This window comes from Actinia tenebrosa, unplaced genomic scaffold (genome assembly GCF_029948245.1).
Source record: "Actinia tenebrosa isolate PJP-AT-01 unplaced genomic scaffold, QUT_ActTen_1.0 PGA_scaffold5__44_contigs__length_20552954, whole genome shotgun sequence".
Classification (NCBI taxonomy): Eukaryota; Metazoa; Cnidaria; class Anthozoa; order Actiniaria; family Actiniidae; genus Actinia; species Actinia tenebrosa.
Window position 1 is genome coordinate 4,835,263 of NW_028292582.1, and position 21,261 is coordinate 4,856,523.

The 21,261-nt window shown below is 35.9% G+C and overlaps 1 protein-coding gene across 1 annotated transcript in view; it reads right to left on the bottom strand.

Annotated features, from left to right (window-relative positions):
- Nucleotides 1-9,879: 9,879 nt before the first annotated feature.
- The window catches only part of LOC116289612 (C-myc promoter-binding protein), a 46,299-nt gene continuing 34,917 nt past the window's right edge, over nucleotides 9,880-21,261 (bottom strand). Inside the window, exons 25-40 of the mRNA XM_089037763.1 lie at nucleotides 21,017-21,116; nucleotides 20,387-20,431; nucleotides 19,854-19,916; nucleotides 19,308-19,373; nucleotides 18,411-18,537; nucleotides 17,517-18,108; nucleotides 16,999-17,050; nucleotides 16,414-16,623; nucleotides 16,000-16,225; nucleotides 15,579-15,736; nucleotides 14,928-15,017; nucleotides 14,571-14,676; nucleotides 14,123-14,168; nucleotides 13,855-13,965; nucleotides 13,390-13,454; nucleotides 9,880-13,021 (exon numbers count right to left, since the gene is read on the bottom strand). Of these exons, the coding sequence (XP_088893889.1) occupies nucleotides 12,837-13,021; nucleotides 13,390-13,454; nucleotides 13,855-13,965; nucleotides 14,123-14,168; nucleotides 14,571-14,676; nucleotides 14,928-15,017; nucleotides 15,579-15,736; nucleotides 16,000-16,225; nucleotides 16,414-16,623; nucleotides 16,999-17,050; nucleotides 17,517-18,108; nucleotides 18,411-18,537; nucleotides 19,308-19,373; nucleotides 19,854-19,916; nucleotides 20,387-20,431; nucleotides 21,017-21,116 (2,242 nt within the window). The 3' untranslated portion in view covers nucleotides 9,880-12,836. The remainder of the gene's footprint in view (nucleotides 13,022-13,389; nucleotides 13,455-13,854; nucleotides 13,966-14,122; nucleotides 14,169-14,570; nucleotides 14,677-14,927; nucleotides 15,018-15,578; nucleotides 15,737-15,999; nucleotides 16,226-16,413; nucleotides 16,624-16,998; nucleotides 17,051-17,516; nucleotides 18,109-18,410; nucleotides 18,538-19,307; nucleotides 19,374-19,853; nucleotides 19,917-20,386; nucleotides 20,432-21,016; nucleotides 21,117-21,261) is intronic.

Below are 21,261 nucleotides of genomic sequence, written 5' to 3' on the forward strand. Positions count from 1 at the left end.
TTCACACCTTTTCAAAAGATATGAATTATTTATGAAGGATTCAAAATAGGTCATTTTTGGCCATTTTCGACCAAAAAGCATGGACTATAGCCCATGGTTTTGATCAATTTTGGCCCATTTTCACACCTTTTCAAAAGATATGAATTATTTATGAAAGATTCCAAATAAGTCATTTTTGGCCATTTTCGACCAAAAAGCATGGACTATAGCCCATGGTTTTGATCAATTTTGGACCATTTTCACACCTTTTCAAAAGATATGAATTATTTATGAAAGATTCCAAATAAGTCATTTTTGGTCATTTTCGACCAAAAAGCATGGACTATAGCCCATGGTTTTGATCAATTTTGGACCATTTTCACACCTTTTCAAAAGATATGAATTATTTATGAAAGATTCCAAATAAGTCATTTTTGGCCATTTTCGACCAAAAAGCATGGACTATAGCCCATGGTTTTGATCAATTTTGTCCCATTTTCACACCTTTTCAAAAGATATGAATTATTCATGATAGATTCCAAATAAGTCATTTTTGGCCATTTTCGACCAAAAAGCATGGACTATAGCCCATGGTTTTGATCAATTTTGTCCCATTTTCACACCTTTTCAAAAGATATGAATTACTTATGAAAAATTCCAAATAAGTCATTTTTGGCCATTTTCGACCAAAAAGCATGGACTATAGCCCATGGTTTAGATCAATTTTGGACCATTTTCACACCTTTTCAAAAGATATGAATTATTTATGAAAGATTCCAAAAAATCATTTTTGGCCATTTTCGACCAAAAAGCATGGACTATAGCCCATGGTTTTGATCAATTTTGTCCCATTTTCACACCTTTTCAAAAGATATGAATTATTTATGAAAGATTCCAAATAAGTCATTTTTGGCCATTTTCGACCAAAAAGCATGGACTATAGCCCATGGTTTTGATCAATTTTGGACCATTTTCACACCTTTTCAAAAGATATGAATTATTTATGAAAGATTCCAAATAAATCATTTTTGGTCATTTTCGACCAAAAAGCATGGGCTACAGCCCATGGTTTTGATCAATTTTGTCCCATTTTCACACCTTTTCAAAAGATATGAATTATTTATGAAAAATTCCAAATAAGTCATTTTTGGCCATTTTCGACCAAAAAGCATGGACTATAGCCCATGGTTTTGATCAATTTTGGACCATTTTCACACCTTTTCAAAAGATATGAATTATTTATGAAGGATTCAAAATAGGTCATTTTTGGCCAAAAAGCATGGACTATAGCCCATGGTTTTGATCAATTTTGGACCATTTTCATACCTTTTCAAAAGATATGAATTATTTATGAAAGATTCCAAATAAATCATTTTTGGTCATTTTCGACCAAAAAGCATGGGCTACAGCCCATGGTTTTGATCAATTTTGTCCCATTTTCACACCTTTTCAAAAGATATGAATTATTTATGAAAAATTCCAAATAAGTCATTTTTGGCCATTTTCGACCAAAAAACATGGACTATAGCCCATGGTTTTGATCAATTTTGGACCATTTTCACACCTTTTCAAAAGATATGAATTATTTATGAAGGATTCAAAATAGGTCATTTTTGGCCAAAAAGCATGGACTATAGCCCATGGTTTTGATCAATTTTGGCCCATTTTCACACCTTTTCAAAAGATATGAATTATTTATGAAGGATTCAAAATAGGTCATTTTTGGCCAAAAAGCATGGACTATATCCCATGGTTTTGATCAATTTTGGACCATTTTCATACCTTTTCAAAAGATATGAATTATTTATGAAAGATTCCAAATAAATCATTTTTGGTCATTTTCGACCAAAAAGCATGGGCTACAGCCCATGGTTTTGATCAATTTTGTCCCATTTTCACACCTTTTCAAAAGATATGAATTATTTATGAAAAATTCCAAATAAGTCATTTTTGGCCATTTTCGACCAAAAAACATGGACTATAGCCCATGGTTTTGATCAATTTTGGACCATTTTCACACCTTTTCAAAAGATATGAATTATTTATGAAGGATTCAAAATAGGTCATTTTCGGCCAAAAAGCATGGACTATAGCCCATGGTTTTGATCAATTTTGGACCATTTTCATACCTTTTCAAAAGATATGAATTATTTATGAAAGATTCCAAATAAATCATTTTTGGTCATTTTCGACCAAAAAGCATGGGCTACAGCCCATGGTTTTGATCAATTTTGTCCCATTTTCACACCTTTTCAAAAGATATGAATTATTTATGAAAAATTCCAAATAAGTCATTTTTGGCCATTTTCGACCAAAAAACATGGACTATAGCCCATGGTTTTGATCAATTTTGGACCATTTTCACACCTTTTCAAAAGATATGAATTATTTATGAAGGATTCAAAATAGGTCATTTTCGGCCAAAAAGCATGGACTATAGCCCATGGTTTTGATCAATTTTGGCCCATTTTCACACCTTTTCAAAAGATATGAATTATTTATGAAGGATTCAAAATAGGTCATTTTTGGCCAAAAAGCATGGACTATAGCCCATGGTTTTGATCAATTTTGGACCATTTTCATACCTTTTCAAAAGATATGAATTATTTATGAAAGATTCCAAATAAATCATTTTTGGTCATTTTCGACCAAAAAGCATGGGCTACAGCCCATGGTTTTGATCAATTTTGTCCCATTTTCAAACCTTTTCAAAAGATATGAATTATTTATGAAAAATTCCAAATAAGTCATTTTTGGCCATTTTCGACCAAAAAACATGGACTATAGCCCATGGTTTTGATCAATTTTGGACCATTTTCACACCTTTTCAAAAGATATGAATTATTTATGAAGGATTCAAAATAGGTCATTTTTGGCCAAAAAGCATGGACTATAGCCCATGGTTTTGATCAATTTTGGACCATTTTCACACCTTTTCAAAAGATATGAATTATTTATGAAAGATTCCAAATAAGTCATTTTTGGCCATTTTCGACCAAAAAGCATGGACTATAGCCCATGGTTTTGATCAATTTTGGACCATTTTCACACCTTTTCAAAAGATATGAATTATTCATGATAGATTCCAAATAAATCATTTTTGGTCATTTTCGACCAAAAAGCATGGGCTACAGCCCATGGTTTTGATCAATTTTGTCCCATTTTCACACCTTTTCAAAAGATATGAATTATTTATGAAAAATTCCAAATAAGTCATTTTTGGCCATTTTCGACCAAAAAGCATGGACTATAGCCCATGGTTTTGATCAATTTTGGACCATTTTCACACCTTTTCAAAAGATATGAATTATTTATGAAGGATTCAAAATAGGTCATTTTTGGCCAAAAAGCATGGACTATAGCCCATGGTTTTGATCAATTTTGGCCCATTTTCACACCTTTTCAAAAGATATGAATTATTTATGAAGGATTCAAAATAGGTCATTTTTGGCCATTTTCGACCAAAAAGCATGGACTATAGCCCATGGTTTTGATCAATTTTGGACCATTTTCACACCTTTTCAAAAGATATGAATTATTTATGAAGGATTCAAAATAGGTCATTTTTGGCCAAAAAGCATGGACTATAGCCCATGGTTTTGATCAATTTTGTCCCATTTTCACACCTTTTCAAAAGATATGAATTATTTATGAAAGATTCAAAATAGGTCATTTTTGGCCATTTTCGACAAAAAGGATTGACTATAGCCCATGGTTTTGATCAATTTTGGACCATTTTCACACCTTTTCAAAAGATATGAATTATTTATGAAGGATTCAAAATAGGTCATTTTTGGCCAAAAAGCATGGACTATAGCCCATGGTTTTGATCAATTTTGGCCCATTTTCACACCTTTTCAAAAGATATGAATTATTTATGAAAGATTCAAAATAGGTCATTTTTGGCCATTTTCGACCAAAAAGCATGGACTATAGCCCATGGTTTTGATCAATTTTGGTTCATTTTCACACCTTTTCAAAAGATATGAATTATTTATGAAGGATTCAAAATATGTAATTTTTGGCCATTTTCAACCAAAAAGCATGGACTATAGCCTATGGTTTTGATCAATTTTGGTTCATTTTCACACCTTTTCAAAAGATATGAATTATTCATGAAGGATTCAAAATAGGTCATTTTTGGCCAAAAAGCATGGACTATAGCCCATGGTTTTGATCAATTTTGGCCCATTTTCACACCTTTTCAAAAGATATGAATTATTTATGAAAGATTCCAAATAGGTCATTTTTGGCCATTTTCGACCAAAAAGCATGGACTATAGCCCATGGTTTTGATCAATTTTGTCCCATTTTCACACCTTTTCAAAAGATATGAATTATTTATGAAAGATTCCAAATAAGTCATTTTTGGCCATTTTCGACCAAAAAGCATGGACTATAGCCCATGGTTTTGATCAATTTTGGCCCATTTTCACACCTTTTCAAAAGATATGAATTATTTATGAAAGATTCCAAATAAGTCATTTTTGGCCATTTTCGACCAAAAAGCATGGACTATAGCCCATGGTTTTGATCAATTTTGGACCATTTTCACACCTTTTCAAAAGATATGAATTATTTATGAAAGATTCCAAATAAATCATTTTTGGCCATTTTCGACCAAAAAGCATGGACTATAGCCCATGGTTTTGATCAATTTTGGACCATTTTCACACCTTTTCAAAAGATATGAATTATTTATGAAAGATTCCAAATAAGTCATTTTTGGTCATTTTCGACCAAAAAGCATGGACTATAGCCCATGGTTTTGATCAATTTTGTCCCATTTTCACACCTTTTCAAAAGATATGAATTATTTATGAAAGATTCCAAATAAGTCATTTTTGGCCATTTTCGACCAAAAAGCATGGACTATAGCCCATGGTTTTGATCAATTTTGTCCCATTTTCACACCTTTTCAAAAGATATGAATTATTCATGATAGATTCCAAATAATTCATTTTTGGCCATTTTCGACCAAAAAGCATGGACTATAGCCCATGGTTTTGATCAATTTTGTCCCATTTTCACACCTTTTCAAAAGATATGAATTACTTATGAAAAATTCCAAATAAGTCATTTTTGGCCATTTTCGACCAAAAAGCATGGACTATAGCCCATGGTTTAGATCAATTTTGGACCATTTTCACACCTTTTCAAAAGATATGAATTATTTATGAAAGATTCCAAAAAATCATTTTTGGCCATTTTCGACCAAAAAGCATGGACTATAGCCCATGGTTTTGATCAATTTTGTCCCATTTTCACACCTTTTCAAAAGATATGAATTATTTATGAAAGATTCCAAATAAGTCATTTTTGGCCATTTTCGACCAAAAAGCATGGACTATAGCCCATGGTTTTGATCAATTTTGGACCATTTTCACACCTTTTCAAAAGATATGAATTATTTATGAAAGATTCCAAATAAATCATTTTTGGTCATTTTCGACCAAAAAGCATGGGCTACAGCCCATGGTTTTGATCAATTTTGTCCCATTTTCACACCTTTTCAAAAGATATGAATTATTTATGAAAAATTCCAAATAAGTCATTTTTGGCCATTTTCGACCAAAAAGCATGGACTATAGCCCATGGTTTTGATCAATTTTGGACCATTTTCACACCTTTTCAAAAGATATGAATTATTTATGAAGGATTCAAAATAGGTCATTTTTGGCCAAAAAGCATGGACTATAGCCCATGGTTTTGATCAATTTTGGACCATTTTCAGACCTTTTCAAAAGATATGAATTATTTATGAAAGATTCCAAATAAATCATTTTTGGTCATTTTCGACCAAAAAGCATGGGCTACAGCCCATGGTTTTGATCAATTTTGTCCCATTTTCACACCTTTTCAAAAGATATGAATTATTTATGAAAAATTCCAAATAAGTCATTTTTGGCCATTTTCGACCAAAAAACATGGACTATAGCCCATGGTTTTGATCAATTTTGGACCATTTTCACACCTTTTCAAAAGATATGAATTATTTATGAAGGATTCAAAATAGGTCATTTTTGGCCAAAAAGCATGGACTATAGCCCATGGTTTTGATCAATTTTGGCCCATTTTCACACCTTTTCAAAAGATATGAATTATTTATGAAGGATTCAAAATAGGTCATTTTTGGCCAAAAAGCATGGACTATAGCCCATGGTTTTGATCAATTTTGGACCATTTTCACACCTTTTCAAAAGATATGAATTATTTATGAAAGATTCCAAATAAATCATTTTTGGTCATTTTCGACCAAAAAGCATGGGCTACAGCCCATGGTTTTGATCAATTTTGTCCCATTTTCACACCTTTTCAAAAGATATGAATTATTTATGAAAAATTCCAAATAAGTCATTTTTGGCCATTTTCGACCAAAAAACATGGACTATAGCCCATGGTTTTGATCAATTTTGGACCATTTTCACACCTTTTCAAAAGATATGAATTATTTATGAAGGATTCAAAATAGGTCATTTTCGGCCAAAAAGCATGGACTATAGCCCATGGTTTTGATCAATTTTGGACCATTTTCATACCTTTTCAAAAGATATGAATTATTTATGAAAGATTCCAAATAAATCATTTTTGGTCATTTTCGACCAAAAAGCATGGGCTACAGCCCATGGTTTTGATCAATTTTGTCCCATTTTCACACCTTTTCAAAAGATATGAATTATTTATGAAAAATTCCAAATAAGTCATTTTTGGCCATTTTCGACCAAAAAACATGGACTATAGCCCATGGTTTTGATCAATTTTGGACCATTTTCACACCTTTTCAAAAGATATGAATTATTTATGAAGGATTCAAAATATGTCATTTTCGGCCAAAAAGCATGGACTATAGCCCATGGTTTTGATCAATTTTGGCCCATTTTCACACCTTTTCAAAAGATATGAATTATTTATGAAGGATTCAAAATAGGTCATTTTTGGCCAAAAAGCATGGACTATAGCCCATGGTTTTGATCAATTTTGGACCATTTTCATACCTTTTCAAAAGATATGAATTATTTATGAAATATTCCAAATAAATCATTTTTGGTCATTTTCGACCAAAAAGCATGGGCTACAGCCCATGGTTTTGATCAATTTTGTCCCATTTTCAAACCTTTTCAAAAGATATGAATTATTTATGAAAAATTCCAAATAAGTCATTTTTGGCCATTTTCGACCAAAAAACATGGACTATAGCCCATGGTTTTGATCAATTTTGGACCATTTTCACACCTTTTCAAAAGATATGAATTATTTATGAAGGATTCAAAATAGGTCATTTTTGGCCAAAAAGCATGGACTATAGCCCATGGTTTTGATCAATTTTGGCCCATTTTCACACCTTTTCAAAAGATATGAATTATTTATGAAAGATTCCAAATAAGTCATTTTTGGCCATTTTCGACCAAAAAGCATGGACTATAGCCCATGGTTTTGATCAATTTTGGACCATTTTCACACCTTTTCAAAAGATATGAATTATTCATGATAGATTCCAAATAAATCATTTTTGGTCATTTTCGACCAAAAAGCATGGGCTACAGCCCATGGTTTTGATCAATTTTGTCCCATTTTCACACCTTTTCAAAAGATATGAATTACTTATGAAAAATTCCAAATAAGTCATTTTTGGCCATTTTCGACCAAAAAGCATGGACTATAGCCCATGGTTTTGATCAATTTTGGACCATTTTCACACCTTTTCAAAAGATATGAATTATTTATGAAGGATTCAAAATAGGTCATTTTTGGCCAAAAAGCATGGACTATAGCCCATGGTTTTGATCAATTTTGGCCCATTTTCACACCTTTTCAAAAGATATGAATTATTTATGAAGGATTCAAAATAGGTCATTTTTGGCCATTTTCGACCAAAAGCATGGACTATAGCCCATGGTTTTGATCAATTTTGGACCATTTTCACACCTTTTCAAAAGATATGAATTATTTATGAAGGATTCAAAATAGGTCATTTTTGGCCAAAAAGCATGGACTATAGCCCATGGTTTTGATCAATTTTGGCCCATTTTCACACCTTTTCAAAAGATATGAATTATTTATGAAAGATTCAAAATAGGTCATTTTTGGCCATTTTCGACAAAAAGGATTGACTATAGCCCATGGTTTTGATCAATTTTGGACCATTTTCACACCTTTTCAAAAGATATGAATTATTTATGAAGGATTCAAAATAGGTCATTTTTGGCCAAAAAGCATGGACTATAGCCCATGGTTTTGATCAATTTTGGCCCATTTTCACACCTTTTCAAAAGATATGAATTATTTATGAAAGATTCAAAATAGGTCATTTTTGGCCATTTTCGACCAAAAAGCATGGACTATAGCCCATGGTTTTGATCAATTTTGGTTCATTTTCACACCTTTTCAAAAGATATGAATTATTTATGAAGGATTCAAAATAGGTAATTTTTGGCCATTTTCAACCAAAAAGCATGGACTATAGCCTATGGTTTTGATCAATTTTGGTTCATTTTCACACCTTTTCAAAAGATATGAATTATTCATGAAGGATTCAAAATAGGTCATTTTTGGCCAAAAAGCATGGACTATAGCCCATGGTTTTGATCAATTTTGGACCATTTTCACACCTTTTCAAAAGATATGAATTATTTATGAAGGATTCAAAATAAGTCATTTTTGGCCATTTTCGACCAAAAAGCATGGACTATAGCCCATGGTTTTGATCAATTTTGTCCCATTTTCACACCTTTTCAAAAGATATGAATTATTTATGAAAGATTCCAAATAAGTCATTTTTGGCCATTTTCGACCAAAAAGCATGGACTATAGCCCATGGTTTTGATCAATTTTGGCCCATTTTCACACCTTTTCAAAAGATATGAATTATTTATGAAAGATTCCAAATAAGTCATTTTTGGCCATTTTCGACCAAAAAGCATGGACTATAGCCCATGGTTTTGATCAATTTTGGACCATTTTCACACCTTTTCAAAAGATATGAATTATTTATGAAAGATTCCAAATAAATCATTTTTGGTCATTTTCGACCAAAAAGCATGGGCTACAGCCCATGGTTTTGATCAATTTTGTCCCATTTTCACACCTTTTCAAAAGATATGAATTATTTATGAAAAATTCCAAATAAGTCATTTTTGGCCATTTTCGACCAAAAAGCATGGACTATAGCCCATGGTTTTGATCAATTTTGGACCATTTTCACACCTTTTCAAAAGATATGAATTATTTATGAAGGATTCAAAATAGGTCATTTTTGGCCAAAAAGCATGGACTATAGCCCATGGTTTTGATCAATTTTGGCCCATTTTCACACCTTTTCAAAAGATATGAATTATTTATGAAGGATTCAAAATAGGTCATTTTTGGCCAAAAAGCATGGACTATAGCCCATGGTTTTGATCAATTTTGGACCATTTTCATACCTTTTCAAAAGATATGAATTATTTATGAAAGATTCCAAATAAGTCATTTTTGGCCATTTTCGACCAAAAAGCATGGACTATAGCCCATGGTTTTGATCAATTTTGTCCCATTTTCACACCTTTTCAAAAGATATGAATTATTTATGAAAGATTCCAAATAAGTCATTTTTGGCCATTTTCGACCAAAAAGCATGGACTATAGCCCATGGTTTTGATCAATTTTGGACCATTTTCACACCTTTTCAAAAGATATGAATTATTTATGAAAGATTCCAAATAAGTCATTTTTGGCCATTTTCGACCAAAAAGCATGGACTATAGCCCATGGTTTTGATCAATTTTGTCCCATTTTCACACCTTTTCAAAAGATATGAATTATTCATGATAGATTCCAAATAGGTCATTTTTGGCCAAAAAGCATGGGCTATAGCCCCATACGTCTTGAACGAAGAAAGACTGTTTAAATAAAGACAGCGTATTTTTCTTTCTACATATTCCTTTATTTTTACATAATCAACAATTATTTAACATCGTTTATGTTTACGAGCTGTAGCAGAGTCTAGATGCAACTAGAAAGATATAAGGTGTTTTTGAAAGAAAGTGATTAGTGAACCAATTTTGAAGGAAATACCAACATTAATTTAATCATTGATTGGATAAACAAGTAGACGCAAAAGGAAAGGCAGACTCGCTCTCTACTTAATTTTTATTTCGGACATATTTTACATCTACTGAAGCTTACTACATATCAAGTCAATATCATCTCTTATTCCGTTTTAAGAAGATGTACTATTAGGCAAATTTTGTTATTGTGACGTCATCTCCACCATAATGGAAGGTGCCTCCGGAAATGTCAGTATGTGACGTCATCTTTGCCATGACAGGTGAATGTGACGTCATTTCCACCATGATGGCAGACAACCATAGTGTTTACAATTCGTACAAAATTACAAACAGATTCAAATAACTAACGCCTCACATCCAGTCTTCACATGAAATGTTATTTAAAAAGTTAAAGATGAAAAAGTAGACAAAACAAAAGTTACATGAAATATATCATCTGGGATTCCTGTACCTAAGTCCAAAATGGCACATGGCCGAGTGTGTTACATGAAAACGAGGCATCCAGGGCTGAATGCAAAGAAATAATATGTTGTCAATGCAAAGTATACACTTGTTCACTTGTTCTGTCTTTCTTTTCTTCTCACATTCAGGAACTCAATAATTTCGCAGCATCAAATTATAAGAAAAAACTGTAAATTTGAAAATTTGGCCCTGGATGCCTCATTTTCAACCGGCCATGAGCCATTTTGGATTTAGGTGTATGACAGGTAAATATAATAAATAATCCAATGATAAGGTATAACACAACTTGTGGTAGTATCATCATTATATCAAGTATCTATCAAGTCCAAGAAAGGACTGACAATGGTTAGGTGTGGAAATCAAGGATGTATTCCTGAAATCTCATTGAAAAACAAAACTTTCTGATAAAGAGATATTTTTGAAACCTGTTTGTTTGTCCTTTCATGGTGCTCAAAATATTTCATACTGAATGACTTGAGGATAAGACTTGAGGGTAGCAGAGCAAATTTGTACGAGTTGAAAATTTACTTAGTCCTGATGGACCGTCCTGATACATGGCGCGCATGGTAGAAATAGAAATTTAAATGCCACGACATTTGAAGGGCTTTTTTATAACGAGCCAATCAAACGCTACGAAAGCACACACCATCCAATCAGAATACTTAACACGAACACTCATCTAGGCACGTTAAACACTCGAAAAAAAAATTCCCTAGCAAGTCAGATGGTCCCGCCATTATAAAAAGACATCAATTCTTAATAAAAAGTCTTTAAAATCAATAACCAATAATTATGCACATGTTCTTATGTTAATCAATCTGTGTTATTTCTAATCATAAATATCTATTAATTAATTAATTAATAGTGATAATTTCATAAATTAAAATGGCAGAGATTTCTTCACCCCATTTGATGATTTTATTGGAGTTGAGCACACGTTGTTTGGTTATTTGTCAAAAGTTACTGCTATTTACACTGAATCGAAATACTAGTTTCTCATTCATGTGAAAATGCTTTTATGTTTCCATGCGAACACGAGGCTAGTCAGTCACTAGTCAGTGCAGAACAATAGTTATTCAAATTGGTCGCCATATTTCAATTCGGGGTATAGTAACAACAAACAATCGATTGACAATTAGATACTCCAGTTTCAAATTTTCTGTACAGAGTTAACCTCGATCTTGTATGGAAATTTTTTTCATCTGTTCCATTAAAGGTTTGTGGAATTTCAAAGTGTTTGTATTGTCGAAGTTATGGATTCTTTATATTACCGTTGGTATTACCAAATGGTTGCTATTACCGAATATTTTGACGTTTAAATGAGGCTAGCCCTGAGTGAATGAGTCTGTAATCAAGGTACACAGCGGTAATTGACTAATTTCGATGGGTAAATACTATCGTTAACGATTTTACTGTAATTTTCCTGTTTCATCTCATCTATGACATCATCACAAACTAATAAACTTTAAATGTATACCATACAATGTCTGTGAATGGATTGCAGATCAAGATATTCTTGGTATATTATACAAATAAAAATAGAAATCTCCTAGTTTTTAATTATCTAAATGAAAAAGTACCTTAAATAATTACGACATGGCCGTATATTATGTACCGTATCTGGCTAGTAACCAAGGCTGGGTAACCAAGCCTTTTGATGACGTAGAACGACAACAACAGGCTTGGTTACTTTTCAAGATGGCTACCAATGTTATAAAAAAGGACTATGTGATATAGGCTTCTTTCCATCCCCGGTGGGGTAGCCATCAAGTGATAGCAGCCATGACAGATGGCACATCAATGGTATTTTTGCCCTGCAAAACTGAATTCTCTTTCGCATAAACTAGATTAGACCTGATTGAATTGTTCCTTCCCCGTGGTGATGCAAAGCCTCTTATAGAAAACTTTTTTTTAATTACCTAAGCAAAAGAAGAATATCTTAAATAATTACGACATGGTCTTATATTGTGTATCTGGAGTGGCAGCCATTTCGGCTAGGCAACCATACCTCTTTGATGACGTAGTATGATGCCATGTCCAGGCTTGGTTACTTTTCAAGATGGCTACCAATCTCAAAGACAAAATTATTTTATTGAGAGACTATGTAAAACTCAGTTGATACGATGAATTCAATTCGTCTAATATCGTACAGTATTTTAATAACTAACTACGTATGAGGTGAATTTATGACATCAACTAAGCGCGTTATAATATTTCTTACTTCATTGTGATATTTACAGTAGGCCCCAGTCCGTCGGTTCTGCTTCGTTCATTATGATTGAAAGTCCACCACGTGACCTTGCTGAGACTGGTGACCACGTGTTGACACACCCTTCATCTTGTGACTCCCTAGAGTAATTGATTGTTGGAGACGTATTGAGGTAGCTTGGGCTGTAATGTTGGGATTGAGAAAAGTCGCCTACAGTAAGCAACTCTAGCGGTTGGTGGTTTATCTTCCACGCAAAGTTTATCGGCGAGGTCTTTAGAGTCCATGATGCGTTTGTACGCTCGGCGGTACTCACGATCGTACGCTTCTGTGAATGAATGAATATATGGATTCTGTTAATACACCTTAACTTGTGTATGATGGCGTCATTTTTTAGAACCACTGCTAAAATGCTTTGCGAAAATTATTTCTAAACTAAATTTGTATTTACTCGTGAGCATAGTAAGAAAGAAAGTGTGCAAGGGATTCTAACAGTGGTAGTATGCTATAATGTAAATGGACTATCTAGTTTTTCCTCTCTCAAAACACTCGTCTTCTTATTTTTGGACAACGATTAATTTTAAATGTTTTCCTTGCCCCCAAACCCCCCCCCCCCCCCCCCAGACACAGACACGGCGACCCCTGAGCCCCTTTCCCGGGACTAATAATCTGTATATCTGAAGCTTGCCGACTTACCAACATCGATACGTTCAACTCCACACGCAGTTAGTGATAAAAATATTAATTCACGATAGATGCTCCTGGAAAAAATGGAAAGACGAGTATGAAAACAACCGTGAAATACTACTTTTTACAAGAACAGCGCGTATTCTCGCAATCTGATTGGCTGACAGGTATAATCTATAGACCCCTTGCAGCACGTCGGAATGCAGCCCAGTTTAGAGGGCAGAACAATAGGTGTCAAAATCTCATGAGATTGAAATTCTTTTGTTTTGTCCTCCTGTCCAAATTGATCTACTTTGACGTCACATGCAAGGGGTCTATAAGAGGAAAGTCAATGGAAATCTATGAGTGATTTGTTAAATAGAAATCTACTTTCTTTTGTGTTAATACAAAAACTAAGCTAATAACAAATGAAGGTCGCTGATTGGTTGATTTTCTCTGGGTCTAGAGTAGCTTTACAAATGTGTCATTACTCACCATCTTATTTGTGGATTGATTGCTCTTTGTCTGTTACGTTCATCCAAAAGGATCTTTATAGGATTATAGACATCGTTGATTTGAATATGAGCTCCCACCGTCTGCATTGCACTGTAGCGACAAAAAGGCGAGAAAAGTTAGAAAAGTCTCATCTCACATACAATACTCACTTCACATACAACACCGTGCTCGTTGGGACTCGAAACTGTGCACACATGATAACAGGGGAGGGGAGAGGTGGGGGAAAATGTAGACAGAGAAATGATACCTTCGTGAGGTTAACACTTTATCAGACGTGAACGCTTGTTGATCAACTGTTTACAAAAATAATTGAAAAAAAGAAAAGGATCAATAAACTTTGACAAACAAATAATAATTAGAAATGAGTCCTCCAGCCCGAAATGGGTTATTGACTCATAGGTTATGAGAGGACTAATTTTTTTGAGTCAAATCCAACTATCCGGTCAAATATATAGATGCAAACAAGTTTTGAGCTAAGTTAAATTGCCAATGGTTTGGCTTTCAAAGCTGGTACTTTTCACCACCTAGTAGGATATAACTTATAGCCTAGTAGTAGCTCATCCAATCAGAACGCAGCATTGATGATAGAGCACTAGTTGGATTTGACTAACAATGAATAAACACCGGGCAAAATAATAATAAGCAGACAGCAGAAGTATAAATATGTTATATAAGATAACAAGACTTTTCCTGACCTGGCGAATTCCATAACACATACATCGGAATGTAATCAATATCTTGTCGATCTGCGTCCCATGACGTAGACAGTAACACCTGACTACCAGTAGCCGAGCGACGGTCCTAATAAGGAAAGGTCACGTGATCAGAACAGATTGCAAGAAAGGAGAGCTACGAATGGGACGTAAAGTAACGACCACGTGTCATTATTTTGAGAATAAAATTCTTTATTTGAGTTGTCTCAATACTCATGTGTCTTCTTATGTGTAACCGTTAAACGAAGAAATTATACTCTAGGGAATGACACGTGGTCTGAAATGGGGAAACATTACGCTTAAGGTAAAGAGATCTATAATGTAAAGATGTTTGAATACCTCATTTTTTTCGATCCTGTCTCCAGGGTATGAAGAGAGCATCAGTTCAGGCAGATGTGATGGCAGGTCCAAACGCTTGAAAACCCAGACCTGAAGAAATGGTTAAATAGACTAGACATTAAGGGACCATTCATTATTCATGTCTAGGGGAGAGGGGCTTGTAAAAAAGACGGGGGACTGTCTTAAAATTTACAAATAAAAATGGACTGGTCAAAAAATATATGAGGGGAGGGGAGGGGGGATAAATTGAATATTTTTATAAGCACACAGAAACATTTTTTTGTGACCTAAGTTCTGTTGCTTGCCAGCCCCACCCCTCCCCCAGGCATAAATCAATAATGGTCTTTATTGAAAAACAAGTGAAACAGTGAAACAGTGATAGAGCAGTTTCCGTATGAATGTGGAAATCTCGCGGCACGAATCCAAACCAATCATATTGCGTCAAATGCAAACAAATTCCCGGGAACGTGGCATGAATACGGCGTGGACACGGTCACGCCAAGGTCACAGCACTGCCAGAACAATCACATTGGAAAAACAGCCAATCAAAATGTTAGAAAACATTACAATCGCAGCAAGACACGCATACAGCACCTAGGTTTTTAGGCATCATACGAAAATTGCTCTATAAACAGTAGAGGGTTTTCTTACCAGGTTCCAGTAAATGATATCCTTCTGATGGACAACATCTGGGGATTGGAGGGACACACCTCCGTCATTTTCTAACATGTTCTCGAGTTCTTTCCGAAGTACGAGAGGGCTAACGTAGGCTACTGTTATGGAGTCTCTCTCCTCTGGGGCACGAGTTACTAGGAGAAGAAAATTGAATTTGTAGAAACTATTTGGTGACTAGTGTACTTTGTTCAAAAATGAAGAAAATACGCAAGAAAGGAAGGAAGGAAGGAAGGAAGGAAGGATGAAAGAAGGAAATAAGGAAAGAGAGAAAAATAGAGAAAGAAATGAAGTAAGAGGGAAGAGAGATCGATAGAGAAAGAGACCCGCACGCACTGAGTAGAAAAACAACGGAAGGAACAAAAGAAAGGTACAGGGTTTCAACTACACGATGACTTACTGAACCAATTACTAATGTGACTACACGAGCTATTGCTACTATGAGTTCTAGGAAACAGTCCTCCCAGTTTTGGGCTCCCGTGAAAACTCCCAGTTGGACTGGAACTAGCACTGGTTGGCGCACTGATACTGTGTCTCTGTCGTCGTATTGTCATAGGGTTTGATTCTGGGGGCGAGAACGCAACTGTCCGAGGTGGACTGTTGTACTTGGGTATCATGAGAGTGGCCTGGGAATGAAACAAGAATGAGTGAGAAACTATCACCACGATCAATACCACCCACCACCTCGCGTATTACGGGCTTAATGGAATGCATCACGTGTCGGTGCAAATTGACGTCATAAGTAACGTCACAGATGACGTCACTTCTCTAGACATAAGTTGATTGTAGCACAAGGATTTCTTGAAACTCTTACCTCTATGGTTTTAGGTACAGATTTACTGTGTCGATCATAAAAATCATCGTCTTCTTCCTCATCTTCTTCAGGTTCGTTAACCGACATGGCATTGGAAGAAGAATGGAGCCCCGACCGCTGACCAAGATTTGCTAAATCAGGGCTGCCTAGACTACTCATACTGGCAGTCAAATCTGAACTTGGACGTGACGAAAAACAATTGCGATAGTCCTGAAAACAAACAAATACATTACACCTTTAATTGCATGGCTACGGTCATCTTTGTTATAGACCCCTTGCATTGCAGTGCATTGTGGGACTGTTTAAGGGGACGAAATAGACGTCATTTTGGAAATTTGTCGTCTAAAACATTCCCACAATGCAATGCGATGTCAACTCGGCCCAGTTTTTACACAACCTTGGAATAGCAAAACAATAAACCCAAGAGCAGATGGTCTATCAGTGGTAGTCAACCTCTTTATATTTCTATAGGACAAAAGAGTTGGGCTACGTAGCGTTTGTGCGTCAGAGTCTGCAAACACATCATTTCGCTGACACAACTAATCGAGGGCTAAACCACAGAAATGTGGTGGTGCATTAACTCACCTTGATTTTAATTGAGAGGGTTGCGACTTGCTGTGTCTTACAAAAGGTACAACTGAAAAAATAAAGTATGACAGAAAATGAGGCAAAAAATCAGGGCAAATCGACAAGGAGATACAATTAAGAAAAACAAAAAAAATAAGCAGATATTCACATACGACACCATGCGACATGCGACATACGACACCATGAGACATGCGACAAGGGTTAGATCCTGGTTTTGTTCTGCAGCGAGCAGAAAAGCCCACCAAAATACTCGAAATCTTATCGTAAGGACCATCTCTAAGATTTTTCCTCAACTTGCTCTAAATTACAAGTTGTAATCTTTAATCCCATGTAATTTTCCGTTTCCGGTTAAGTTTTATTTCCGCCAAAAACCTAGTGTCAGTGACCTCAAGTGAAGGGCCTCAGTTCCCAAGGGAACGAACAGGTGTAAGCCAGTGACCGGAAGTGCAAGCACATCGAGATCCAGGGAAAGTCTGCTTAGGAGATTATGCAAGAAAAGTGTGAGCCATACAAACCTGGTGTTCAAGTTAGAGTCATCAGCCGTCCAACCAGCCATTACTTCCTCATCATACACATATCTTGCGCATTTAACGCACTGAAAACACGTTAACATCACGGCTTCTAACGCTGTATCCCGCTGCAAACCAGGTGGAAGGCCGAATATATAATCATCGATCGTGACAGTAGTTTCTTCATAGGGTTCTGAGTGATCAACGCCTTCGCTGCTTGCGTTTATAAACAAACGACTGTGACGCGAGCCGTCACTGAACGCCGACATCGAAGTCTCACTTATCGTCCTTCCATAATTTGGTCGCCTCTTTGTTACGAAGCTCGAACTATCGAATGAGTTTAAAGATGTATCGAGGTCACCACTCTCTGAGTAGTTAGACATCTCGCTTATTGTTCGTTCTCTGTGATTCCGAAAGTGCTGAACTCGAGGACTGTCCAGTTCGGGATGGGAGTCGGAGTGTAAGAGTCGTTCGTTTGAGAGAAGGCGTTCTTTTTCTCGTGTCGGTGTTCGAGATCGCGGGGTTGATTTTAAGGACGATTTTTTAGGTGAATCATGAATTTCTACGTCACTGCTGGAACTGCACGGAGAGAGCGAGTCTGAAATTTAAAAAAAATCTCCTTATTAACGACCAACATTAATAATCCGACTAACATCAACCTCAATTTACGACCACCCTTACCAATCTGACCGACATCTTCTCTGTTCATGATGTACGATGTAAGGGTTGTCCTGGCCTCCTAACGTGATCAACTTCCTAATACGACCACCCAGATGGGTAGCTCTGTAATATATTCCATTTTGAGCCACACCCATTAACCCTCCTTTAAGCCACCTTTCTCCGTCCCGGGAGGAAGGGAACAGCATCCTTAAGGCGATAATATATTGTATACTAACGTACCTTCTCTCGCCACCTGCCGATTATGGGCCAGTTTTCGAAACTCGTGGACGGCCGAGAAGAAATTCCTGACCTTGTTCCATAAGTGAGAGCTTGTGGTATTGGACGGCCACTTGCCCTCGACAACTGCCTGTTAGTGAGAGATACGTACAGGGATAAGTATGAAAGAGAGGGATAAACGGAGATAGCAATGCAGATAGCCTTACGAATAAACGGACAGTAAACAGACCGATCTACCGATAGATAGACGAACGAGTGGATAGATATATACAGATTATTGGATGGAAGAGACAAGGAAAGAACAGTCAGTCAAAAAAGATATTCATTTTGGTGGATAGAAGATACTGAAAACAGAGGCAGATAGGAATAGATGAATAGACAGACAGACAGACAGACAGACAGACAGATAGACAGACAGATAGACAGACAGATAGACAGACAGATAGACAGACAGATAGACAGACAGATAGACAGACAGATAGACAGACAGATAGACCGATTTACCGATAGACAGACGAACGAATGGAAAGATACACCATTTCGAAAAACGTTATCGGTCGGAGATCTGAAATTGGAGAGCTGAGACTAAACGGAATTTTTGAACTTTTAATGTGTTATGGCTGAAATACGAAAATTCACATTTCAAACTAAAAAGTCATGCTTCATATTCCAATCTAAAAGGAAGCTATGTCATTCGGCTGTGAATATATCACAATTTGCAAATGGTTACTTGGTTTCATATTTCAGATCTCCAACGACAACGTTTTTTAAAATAGGTGTACACAGATTATTGGATGGAAGAGACAAAATGGTTCATCTTGATGGATTGAATATACAGAAAACAGGTAGACGAATGGACGAACTCTGAACTAGATATGCTATGCACGGCACTCTCCTTACCCTGTTATAATATCCATACGTGACTGCATTGGGTGTTATTCCTTGTCTTTTCATCTCGAAAAGAACCTGGATAAATATTACAGAAAGAATTTGGGCAATCAGCGATAGACCCCTTGCATGTGACGTCAAAGCAGCTCAATTTGGAGGACAAAACAAAAGAATTTCAATTTCATGAGAATTGGAAACCTATTGCTATGTCTTCCAAATTGAACTGCATTCCAAGGGATCTGGGAACTGCATTGCAAGGGATCTGTTATTAGAATTCATTTTGGAGCGTTCTTCACTGTTTGTAACAAGTTTCATGATTGGATTGAAAACGATACATAAGTCTTGCTGTTTGTCACTCCCTCCCCACCCCACCCCCCCCCCAAAGGGTTAAAAATATAATGTTCGTTATCTTTGGGCTTCATTGTTTCTACTCAGCTCTCTAAGGATTTTTTGTGTGTGGACGTTAGCCATGACAGAATGCGCGCCCAATCTTCTTCAGAAAAAAATGCTACAATGTTGAGGTAATATATTCACAAACGTCCTTCAAGAATTCAGTACCTTGACAGCTAACGCAGGATGACCGAACTGTCCACATAACTGCATTAGAATTCTGTAGCACACCTACAGGTTATCAAAAATAATTAATAATAATTATGATATTGATGACGATGAATGAGATGATGATAATAATGGTAATGGATGATGACGGCGCGTGATCATAGTGATGATGATGATGACAATAATAGTGGTGATGGTGATGAACATAGTTATGTTGATGATGGCAATGATAACGATGGTGATGTTAATCCTGGTTATGTCGACGATGGCAAAGATGGAGATAATGATGATAAAGGTGATGGTGATGATGTCATGATGGTGATGATGTCATGATGGTGATGATGTCATGATGGCGATGATGATGGCGATGATGATGGCAATGATGGAGATAGTGGTGACAAAGATGATGGTGATGATGTCATGATGGCGATGATAATGGTGACTATATTGATTGTCATCATCACTGCTATGATCATCACTAATAATCATATTGTCGTCCAAAAGATGATCTTCAAAACCTTTCAATATCATACCTCGTCGGGTAACTTGACACCTTTCTTCTCCATTTTACACAGAATCTTAAACAAAATATCACAAATAATAAGAAAATTTATGATTCTTTATTGATGTCCGATTGGTTGGCTACTGTGTTTATATCAGAGAACAGAGACACGCTCGGGCAAAATCGCTTAAAAATATCTTGTAAAAGCAATAAAAAACGGTTATTTATGTTTCTGTACTGTGATGTAATCACTCTTGGAGCTGTAGAGCACTCAAGAAGCAAGAGAAACACTGGGCTACATCTGGTGTTCTAAGCTTGCTTCTCTCTTGCTCTACGGCTCCCAGCATGTTAATATTACACTACAGAGACATGCGCGCACGTTTTATATACCTTAAGTATAGGGGAGGGGGCATGAGGGAAGGATAGATGGAGGTAGGTAGTAGGGAGAAAGGGAGGAATTAAGGAAAGAAGGGGGGAAAGAAGGAAGGAAAGGAGAGGGGGATGAATGGATGGATGGATGGAGGGAGGGATAAACAGAGGGAGGGAGGGGGGAGGAAGGGAGGGAGGGAGGAAGGGAGTGAGGGAGGGAGGGAGGAAAGGGGAGTGAACAGCAATACCACAAAGTAGTTCTTCATCCACTGGATATAATGGGGATAATTACCTCGTAAGCCACATGCAGTACTTTTGCTTTGTTATGATGACTTTTGACATAAGCTGGTAAGTGGATGAACCAAAGACTGTAACAATGTGCCAACAAGCATCTAGAAAACAATAACAAAAAATCATATACACTTGGGTTAAAATTGAAGTCTGGTATATAGTTTGAAAGACGAGATTGAAGAGGGCAAAAGGAAAAAAAGAGAGAAAACCTTTGATAAAGGTGAACAAGAGGGAGTTATAAAGCTT